Here is an 11,284-nt window from a genome sequence, read left to right as displayed (position 1 = left end):
CTCGCTCCAGCATTTCGGCAGCGAGTTTCCGCGCTCGTCAAGAGAGATGTCTTCATGTTTACCTGTGTGCGCATGACTTCATGCTTGCTAATTTAGCTAAAACACGTTGACGGGCTAGTTGGTTTGAATCCATGATAGAATGTGTAAGCGTAACTGAACAATGACGTAGAAAGAAGCAGACATACAAGTACAGCGCTGTCTCTGCGTGTCTGCTTCTGTGTACGCCCTCGTTCAATCGCGCTTACACATTATACCATTCTTAATTTAGTGTGTCAGCGAATGTTTACAAGTTTGCACGGCCCATAAAACTACTATCCTATAAACGGCATTATATATATATATATATATATATATATATATATATATATATATATATATATATATATATATATATATATATATATATATATATATATATATACATATAGGGCCTATAAAACTACTTGATAGGTTTGTCTTATGAGAATTGGCGTCTTTTGCCAATTTGTAATAATAAAAAAATTGACAACATAAATAAAGAATTTGCAAGCAACAGCCACTAGCTTGTAACTTTTTATTTGAAATGCAACAAGCCTCATCAAAAGTGTGTGTATATATATATATATATATATACTAATTTGCTATCACAATCGGTACTTCGCCTTCACGGTGAAACTGCGATTTTAGATGCTCAAGTCATCAACGCCATGCAGAGAAAAATGAACGGTCAAGGTCATTTGATGTTTCTTGGAACAAACTAGTAAAATGCGCCATCGTGTGGAAGGTCGGCACGTTGATGGCGCGTGCGAGATTTTTGGAGTCAGCTCGCGCTATTCGAAACGCACCTCACTGGCGCTTTTTTAGTCCTACGAAACGACACAGCTGTGTATATCAACTTCGTGTCGATTTTCATTGAACATGATGGCAAGAACACGCTGAAGAGGAAGATTTAGCTCGTACCCAACTCCGATATTGCCTATTCAAATACATGTAAAGTGCATAAACGCTTTTCTGAGATAAGCCATGGACAGATTTCAGTGAAGTTTGTTGCATTTGAGAAAGAAAGTTAAATTCTAGCGTCTGTTGGAAGTTAGCTTTCAATACAGGGCCTGGTTATTTTAAAGGAAATTTTCAAGAATTGATAACTTCAAAAAAATTACAAGCATGAGGTTTACAAATTCGTAGCTGCGCACCAAGGATAGATGTTACAGATCTGTGAATGCGCCCGCTAGATCATCCAAAACGGACAAATCTGATACGTCAATTTATATCTTACGTGCATTTGGTACGTTGCTTATAAGGGTCTTGCAAAAGTTCTACTCATGTAACATTGCTTTACTTGAGAGCCATGTATACTATATCAATTTTGTCCGCTTTAGATGCACTATTAGGTGAAATTTACAGAATTCTAATATCGTCTTTTTATTGCCAAGTTGCAAACTTGATAGTTTTGTCTTTTGAGGATTCGCGTCATTTGCCAATCTTTAATAAAAAAAAATTTACGACATAAATAAAGAATTTTCAACCAACAGCCGCTAGCTTTTAACTTTTTATTTGAAATGCAGCAAGCCTCATCAAATGTGGTACAGTGGTTGCCGAGAAAAAGAATGTCTCCTTTCCCATGTGTTTATATAGGAGCCCCCGAGCTAAAGCTTCCTCTAAAATCTGATCCATATACTTTCACAAGGATCCCGATTTATATCTCGTATTAATATCCTGCGTAATTGTTTGCAAGATAGTTTTGAGGAGGCCTGAAGGCAATAATTATAATAGCGTATGAAGAGTCGCGAGAGGATATACTGGAAAAAATTTTCCATTGCCGGGCTTCGATGAAGAGGCTGTAGTTCCTCAAAGTTTCCAACAAAAATTAGTAGAGGGTACTCGGGTGCTAGGTTTCTACGGGAACTGAACACGTGATTGATATGACGTGAGAATGAGGGGCAGTACACGTATTTGTATTAACGTAGACCTTCTCGCTTCGAGAGGCATTGCGACTTCGCGAATTGATCGTTTCTAGGAATGGCGTCACCTCCATCACAGCCTATTTAAGTCCACTGCAGGACGAAGGCTTCTTCCAGCGACCTCCTATTACGCCTGTCTTGTGCCAGCTGACACCACAAATGCAGCGATGCGCAATGAGTGCGCATGCGTGCAGAGATGAATTAGTCCATAGAAATTGAGAAAGACAAAGCGTAATACAACACGTCACCAGACTGTTTGAAGCCAGAAGCACAATAACATTAGACAAATTAATGTGCTTATCATCATTTCAGCAGTAGCAGAACGATCACAGGGCTACAGTTCCTTCTCTCTAGGAAACTCTAAAGATAATCCCCGAGACTCTAGTTTTACGATGCATGCCCTCTCGCTACGCAATACATAGAAGCCAGTGGTTCACTTTACCAGTCATTTTATACTTGTTCTTGCTGGAGCATAGACAACTTCCACTGAGTACAGCTTCCGCCCCGTGCATGCTTTAAGCCTGCTCCTCCGCGCTTCAGCTTTCACATGACGTGTGATGAGATACAGTTGTGGTCATAACCAGGTGCCTTCAAGTACGACCAACTACTGGAAAAATGGCACCCCCTCCGTAACCCCTGGTTTTGGCGTCACTGGGCTGGCACTGAGAGATCGCAGGAGGTTATGCCTAATCCACGTATTCATTTCATCCATCGCCAGCGCTTTAACGAAGTAGGGGAAAAATTCATCTACGATTACGATACTCCCTAATGCGAAATATGGGCGAAGGCACGTTTTGATTTAGCGATATATTGCTTGGCGCGGACAATCTGTGTCGTGCGGCACGTTGCAAACGGAGTGAAGTGTGGCGCGACTGCCTCGCGAATCGGGAGATCGCGAGAGGCAGCGCGTGGGTGACGCGTGGGCGCTATTCCCAGCAGCCGCCGCAGACAGACTTCCGCTCATGCAGCGCTTCGTTTCCATACAGACGACGCGCGCTCTACACTAGCGCCATCTCGTAGCCATCGTCGCCGCAAAGCCTATCTGGCGCGGCACTGCACTTCTCACGCTTTCGGCATACCCTTCTCCTCCGCTTTCCTCATCGCGCTCTCGTCGCTATCGCCGTCTCTCATCACCCGCAGCGCTCCGCGCTTTCTTTCATCTTTCGCCGTGCTCGTTCGCTCTATTACAAGGGACAACGCCGACGTCGACGCACACCGCAGGAACGGGCGCCTAACGACTGGCGCATTAAAATTAAGAGGAAAGACGAACGGGCAGGCGTCCTACCTGTCCTTTCGTCCTCCCTCTTCTCTTAATTTTTCCTATTTCTTTAAAGCGCTGGAAATGCTCGAAATGCCGATATTCCAAATAGCCCAGCTGTCCGTTTTAAGTTAACCACTTACTCATGCACGTGCGCAGTATTGTCCGGCTCATGCAACCGCGAGCAGTGGCCTTGGCACTGGAGTACAAGTCTCCGCCGGCAGGGACGCAGCAGCTGCAGTTCCAGCCACGGGGTGGTGAACCATTGTCTCCACGGTCACCCTATCAGACGGGAATCAGCGCGTTGCCGCGAAATGCCATGGACCTGATCTCCCCGCCGGACGATGAAGTCACAGTCTCCATGACACCCACTGGGGAGCACAGCCGCAGTCCCATCGACTCGGCGATGCAAATGGAGGTGGAGACCGTTTCATTTCGTTTCACTTTGTAGACGGCACAGGTGTTAGTACAAAGCCTTAGCTTGTCAGTACGCGTGCTACCATTTGCGGAAACCCGGGTTACCGGAAAGGTGTACCTCAGCAACAACGCTAACATGCGACATTTCCTTACGTAAAGTTTAGCAAGAGAGCGCAGAAATGCCAATACCTCAGTGACCTATCATATTTTACTTAATTGCTAGTGTAAAGAGTCGCTAGGGACATGGTCGTTAATGTGCAGTCACATTTATTATTTCCCTTCGACGAGAACATTCACACGCTTTTTATTATAGTTAGGCAAACCGTCATCAGGTGGCGGTACCAGCTAAGCTATGGCCGCCCAAGGCTTCGGTAACCCGGCCATCCGCAATTGGTATTAAGAAGTTTGCGGACCAGCTGAATCTCTAACGAAACCAGCGGCCGAATTAACATAGCTTGTCCGTGCGTAAGTACTGTTCGCCATTGGCCAGCACCTTCGTTAATGATACGTGCAGCTGCTCGAGCGACTATAATTTTCTTTTACCAACAATTATAGCATAACAGCTTATTTTATGAATACGGCCCGGCATGGGGGGGGGGGGGGACAGAGTCTGGCTGGTTGGTTTGACATTAGGAACAATAAAGCAGTATGAAATATGTAAACTGGGGTACGTACGGACACATGCAGTGCAGAATTTTAGCTTGTCGGTCAACTTATTACAAAGTTTTAGCTTATTGATGTACTACTTACCGCTCTTGGATTACCGCGTTACCGAAGCGGTGCAAGACTGTAGAAACCGTAGAAAAGCTGGTACCAACATCTAGCGACGCTTCGTGCAAATACAATGCGTTTGAAACATATTTGTGTTGGGCTAGTGTTCTCGTCGAAAGAACACAGTAAAAGAACTGCTCGTTAACGATAATGTACCTACCAACGCTTTACACGAGCAGTTAAAGGCCAGCCTCAAAGAAATTGCACTTGTACTGCACTGGCTATAAATGCATCGCATATACTATCAACGTAATCGTGGCAAAGTCGCTGGGCTGGTGATTGTCTAATTGTCTTACTAGTAGCCGTTAAACGGCGCCTAAGCAGAAGGCGCGAGCACACGGCAATGAGCGGTAGTTGTGCAATGATGGCGACATTCCCAGAACCGTAGACGACTGCTGATCTCTCAGTTTCGCCTAGCCACCCAGGCGAATCGCTCGCTCAGCATCAGTTGGTTGATGGGTTTTTCTCCCGGCGTTATTTTCCTGGGTGTAATTTTCCGTTGGGTTCGTGCTGTTGTAACTAAACTAACTCGAGCCCTTTGGTTTCGCGTGTCTTTCGGTATGCTTCTAATGCCTATTTTGAAATAACAACTGCTCATTCATTTGTCGTTGCTCGTATCATTATAATCCATCAGTTGTACCACTGTAATTTATGTGTCCGATTGAAAAAGAGGGTTATCGGGCAAGGAGAGGCGAATTATGAATGGTGACCTTGAGGTGACCTGACGGTGACCCAGGTGACCCTGAACTATTATGGCTACTGTTTCATGTAACCCCGCCAAACTATATTACTTGGTGTTTGCTGCCGTCCCCACGAGCAGACACTAACTTTACTGGCAGGATCAACTACGTCCTAGACGTACTAATGAAAAAAATACACTAACGCTCACATTTTGCCCTTCGTAGACTTTATTTTCTCTTATATCAATTGGGATAACTATTCACCGTCGTCACATAGTGGAACCAAAAATTATTTCCTCGAAGTCTGCTTTAATTTCAACTTAACCCAGCTAGTTTTAGAACAAAACACGCGTAGTGAGAGACTCGGCCAGCATTTTAGATCTGATATTAACTAACAATCCGTCTAGCCTATCTTCGATATCTTACCTCCGGAAAATCAGCCACCATAATGTAATTCACACTGTCTTTAACTTTACCTTTCCAAAACGAGAATCATGGAATCAAGTAATAAGCTTATACAAAAAAGGCAACTACGAATACATTGACAACAAACTCATGTGCTTCTACCCCACTTTCAGTGCTGAATTCCACAACCGCGCACTTAAAGCAAATTGGTCGATCTTCTAACAAAAAATCAGTGACCTTGCTACTAACCCCATTCCAGTTATTCCAGTGCGGACTAACAGCAATAAACCTTGGTTCACAAAACATTATCAACTCTTTTCGTTCGGCAAAACAAAGCAATTGTCATGTGGCCTGGGTCAAATATTACGAGGCAGAGAAAGCTTATCTCTCAACCAAATCTTCAGTTTTGTGCTTTCGCCATCTGGTGGGTGACGGTCGAACTCAGTCGTACGTGGCGTTAACAGAATTTCAAGCAGCACGGCATAGAACCGCTGCCAGTATGACGCGGAGTGATAGGTGAGAGCGATTAAACTACTCGGCCACGGCTTCCAACGCTTCCGCAGTGATACGCTCGGGTTTTTACAGATACCACGTGTATTTTCACGACTGTTTCAAACATCGCTTTTGGGAGCAGTGTCACGCCATGTGTAGAGTGTTCAGATAGGCATCCATCGAAAGCGGAATCTCCCGACTGCATATCTTGTAGCGGCTATTACGACAGCAGCCGTTGTTTTATCACAACTAGCGTTTTTGTCTTGAAAATCGGGTACAAATTTTCGTCGTTTCCATAGACTTCCATTGCTGTATCTTCAACCGCTCTGGGAACAAAATTCTAGCTTTCCACAGCGTGATCACTGCATTTGTCTCGTGTGGATTGTCTTCTAGAACATGCCTGTCACCTGCCTTTTTCAATAACCGACCTGCAGCTTTAATTATTCGCGAAAAACCCGCTCGTTCCATTGAAAACGCGCTAGCTTCGGGCCGCGACCGCTTGGCGCGCTAGTTGGCGCGTGTACAGAAAAGCTAGATACGTTCACGTAATGCAGCTTCGACATTGCCCGACCAGTGTTTTTGGGTTATGTGACTGTTCCAACCCAGATTATTGCAAATATGAGGACCTAGATATTTGTAATGCTCGATGCGTGATACTATGTTTCGATCCAGTACGTAGTCAAATAACAGGACACGCGCCTTATTGTTACCGACATGACAACGCTTCTCTCCTAGTTTACTGGCATGTCCCATGTGTGGCACCACTGAAACTGCTTCCGAAGGTATGTGCTTAGCTGAAGTCGATGCTCAGTTGAGTTAATAACGAGATCATTTACGCGTTTATTTCGGCGTAATATATAATTATGCCTGTGCTGCCGTGAACTCTCGTAATGTGGGTAGCGGGCACTGAAGTTCTTCTGGATTGATTGATTGATTGATTGATTGATTGATTGATTGATTGATTGATTGATTGATTGATTGATTGATTGATTGATTGATTGATTGATTGATTGATTGATTGATTGATATATTCAGGTGGTGTCGGGGGGAGGCGCACCAGGAGACAGCGCACTCCAAGAAGCGCCCGTGCTTCCCGAAGCCTCAGCGCCGCCTCCCAAGCACATGTCGGGACCGTACACCGAGCACCTGGAGAGGCTGCGGAGCAGCGGCCAGCTGGAACCGGAAGCGGAAGACGACACCCCTTGTCGGAAGGACTCCTGTGACCAGGAGTCGCTGACCTCCTCGGCCCCGACGCAGGAGGGGGGCGTCAGGCGTCGCGCCGGGGGCGGCAAGCGCGATCAAGAGGATCGCCATAATTAAATAGAGATCGTGTGGCGCGCGACTAAGAATGCATAGCTTTAAATATGGGTATTAGAGGTTTTTTTTACTTCCTTTGGGGAAAAAATGGGGAGGCGGGTCTCATATTTTTTGCGTAATCATTTTGTCTTATTTATAGATACTACCAATTTTAGTATTGCGTATGAGCGTTGTGATGCCTGTACTGGTGTTGTCACGCTTGTCAAGTTGATTCGTGAGCTTTTAGTGCCGGCTCCTCGTTTCTAGAAAATGAAATAAATTGAACTGAATACAATATCTTTGCAGATGGTAACCGTACAAAACAGTTCCAATTGCTCAAATATACAACGTGAGAAAAAGAAATACGGTCGTGAACAAATACACATGGAAAAAAAAGCTATGGAATTAAATCTCAATAATCTGACATTGTGTTACTCTTTGTTCAAAAAGATTGTTCTAGTCAATTGTTGTTCTTGAGAAATAGGAATACGTGAAGCAGCAGTTACGGTGTGTCAGCGGGGTTAAAGCTACAAGGTGTGCCAGTGTCGGGTAACGTAACGTGTAGTCAACGTGAAGAGGCGCGGCCATCATAGAGTGCTGGTTCTGCAATAAGTTTATCGCCCCCCTCCCCCCGCCCCGTAGTGGCAGTAGCCCAATTGCCATTCACTAGGTGGAAGAAAATTCCATAGTGGGGGAACACCATATCGCTCCCTGTATTAGCCAGCACTCTGTAATTCTATTAGGTCTCATGACGTCGTCGTGAACCCGTTCGGGCTCGGACGACCGGTCATCGACATCGCCGCTCACCAATGCCGGCTGAATATGGTGACGTTTCTGGGACGCTGCGCAGTAGTAACAACGAAAGTGGTTGAAGCCGGCGAGGCCTGACCAGAGTCGCCGAGCATGATCAATGATAGCGACTGCGTTGTTTCAAGGTCAGCGAAGAACCAGCACCTACACTGCAAAAATAGTTTACACGTTTAAAGTAAATAGAGAGAGAGAGAGAGAGAGAGAGAGAGAGAGAGAACTTTAATGAGCACCAGCAGTTTAGTCGGCTGGGCCCCTAGGCCTTCCACGATGAGACATCGAGGTCTTGCCTCTTCGGCGCTTCGTAGGCCTGCTGGGTCGCCCAGAGTTGGTCGTCAAGATGGGAGCTGCGCAGGGCGGCATGCCATCTCGATGAGGGTCACGAGATTAAGGTCTGGGTATTGATGCTTGCACTCCCATAGCATGTGGGGGAGTGTTGCTGATTGAGTTTTACAGACCTTGCACGTCTGGCTCGGGTAGATGTCGGGGTATATGGTGTGATAGCGTGTGAGGGAGGGGTATGTATTGGTCTGTAACAGGCGTAGGGTGGCTGCCTGTGCTCCGCTTAACTTGCGCTGAGGGGTGGGGAAGGTTCTTGCGAGGTAAAATGACTTCACAAGGGCGTTGTATCTTGTAAGGCGGTCGCGTCCTGCGGGTGCACCTGCACCGTCTCCGGCACGGCTGACTAGTCCTCGTGCTACGGAGAGTGTAATCTCGTTGAGGCTGGTGAGGTGCGGGTGGACAACGCCGGCGTGTGCTGGGTTCCAGACGAGGGTGATTTGATTTTCAGACGAGTGCGAGACTCATTGTAAGATACGGAGTGATTGCTGAGAAATACGACCCTTGATGTAGTTGTTGATTGCTGCGCGAGAATCGCTCAGTATGGTGTGACAGGCTGGATCAAGAGTGGCCAGGGCGATGGCCACTTCCTCGGCCGTCTTGTAATTTTGGGTAACGATGTTGGCAGCATGTCGGAGCAAGCCGCCTGCTGTGGTAACCACCGCAAGGCGCCGTCCATCTTGGTACTCAGCTGCGTCGACGAAGATGACGCCCGCGGTGTTGGCATAACCTTTGATGAGGGGGTAGCTCTTGCCTTCCTGCGTTCTTTTTTGTGGTCTGGGTGCATGTTTTTGGGAATAGGGTCAGCGCGTATCCATTGCTGAATGTCGCGTGCTATTGGGTGTTTGTCTCCATGTTGAGGGTGGTAGGTGATATCAAGCTTGGTTAGAATGCTGCGGCCAATTTCCGTGAGGGTAAGCCGCTCTAGTTGAGACAGACGGTGGGCTTCGATCAATTCGTCTAGCGTGTTGTGGATACCTAATTGTAGTAGAAGTTCCGTACTGGTGTGGTTTGGTAGTCCTAAGGCCGGCTTATAGGCTTCTCTGATGATGATGTCCAGTTTAGTCTTTTCAGCTTTGTACCAGTTGAGAAAGGGCGCAACGTAAGTAATGTGACAGATGATAAAAGATTGGACAAGGCGGATGAGGCTTTCTTCCTTCATAAAGTAAATAGCACTGAAATATTTTACCTTGCTCATATAAAGTTACGATGTTTATTGCAGCGTGCAAATGATATCTCAGGTTTGGCCGAAAAGATGGTGTCCAAGCTGCAGTCCCGCGAAGTGTCGATTTGGATCGGCTTGACCTAATTATAGACTTTATTTGCATCATTCTAAGGAATGCAAGACACAGGAGGCCAAACACTGACTAAATTTTTTTCTTCCTCTCAAAAGGAGATTGTGCATATCTGCGGGTGTTTACTCCAACCAAAAACTTTTCTTTATCTTAAATGGCGTCCTGAAGACCACCGCGTTATTATCAGAGGGCCCAATAATGTATGACAGATTCCCTTTCTGCCTGTACTACACCAGCTCTGAAGACTTTTGTGACATTAGTTCCACCGCACTTGAATTTTGTAAAATTATAATGAGTGCGAAGTTACTGTGGATTACATTTAAACGAAACCGCAGATTCATTAGCGCGAGCATCCCTGAGTGGACCGATTATATCGATTTTTCCTGTAATGACGCACATACCTGCGATTATATATCAAAAATACTCAATTCGTAAAGACGTCATTGAATCGATAACTACATGGACAGAATTTCAGTACTTAAAATTTTAATGTAAATTCCAGTGGTGTTTATCAAGGCAATCGGAAGTAGTGTTCGCCAGATTACGCTGCCGTGTCTACGCCTTAAACCTATATTTAAACAGGACTGGTCTGACGATATGGCCCCTCTGTCAATACTTGCAAGAATATAAATCCGTAGATCGCGATTTTCTCTCATGTCGCCGGTATAAATTATTAAGAAAAGGACTCCTAGAAATTCTGCTCACCAAACTAGAGTTAATTTTAATTAAATTATGGGTTTTTACGTGCCAAAACCACGATCTGATTATGAGGCACGCCGTAGTGGGGGACTCCGGGAATTTGGACCACCTGGGGTTTTTTAACCTGCACCTAAATCTAAGTACCTGGGTGTTTTCGCATTTCGCCTCCATCGAAATGCGACCGCCGTAGCTGAGATTCGATCCCGCGACCTCGTGCTTAGCAGCCCAACATCATAGCCATTAAGCAACCACGGCTGGTAGAGTTAATGTTAACATCAGAAAAAATACTAACGTTCGGTGTGTCAGTACTGGGTTTTAGCCACAGGGACGTATTTGGTGAAATAAACGAATGAGTTTTTAAACGTTCTTTTTAATTAATTAATTTCTAATCGAATAGGTAATACTTCAAAACATTAAGTAAAAGTTCATAGACACAATTCTTGGTCAATCCCCCAGTGTGGGCAAGAGTCACAGTATACGTACATCATCATCATCATCATCATCATCATCATCATCATCATCATCACCGTTTAATTTAGCCACACAGATCTGGTTGACTTACATCTTTGTGTTACTCGTCTTATGATAAAACCTGAAATTCGCGGCAAATTTCACTGGACATCAGGCTGCCTCCAGGACGTTCGTTAATAAAACGGAGGCAGCCTTACCCTTCCCGTTTTGCAACAACACCCCGCCCCTTTCCACCGCAGCGTCTTCGGCGCTTTGTAATGTGGAATAAACGTGGTTTCATTCATTCATCATCAATACTAAGTCGAACGTAGTACTTGTTTTTTGGGGACATCCACCAGATCTTATTTTCTAATTAGCGTGTGATATTTACATTGACAGAGCAATATCGCTTGATGTGTGAGCGCACTTCAGCGG

General features: G+C 45.4%; 1 protein-coding gene across 1 annotated transcript; it reads left to right on the top strand.

Annotated features, from left to right (window-relative positions):
- The first annotated feature begins 3,359 nt into the window (after window positions 1-3,359).
- Window positions 3,360-7,663, top strand: LOC142564128 (uncharacterized). The gene is made up of 2 exons (XM_075674985.1): window positions 3,360-3,616; window positions 6,999-7,663. The coding sequence occupies exons 1-2, from the start codon at window positions 3,371-3,373 to the stop codon at window positions 7,281-7,283; spliced, it is 531 nt and encodes a 176-aa protein (XP_075531100.1). The 5' UTR covers window positions 3,360-3,370; the 3' UTR covers window positions 7,284-7,663.
- The last annotated feature ends 3,621 nt before the right edge of the window (window positions 7,664-11,284 follow it).

This window comes from Dermacentor variabilis, chromosome 11 (genome assembly GCF_050947875.1).
Source record: "Dermacentor variabilis isolate Ectoservices chromosome 11, ASM5094787v1, whole genome shotgun sequence".
NCBI lineage: Eukaryota > Metazoa > Arthropoda > Arachnida > Ixodida > Ixodidae > Dermacentor > Dermacentor variabilis.
Note: the sequence above shows the minus strand (reverse complement) of the source record. Positions and strands in the feature narration are given on the sequence as shown.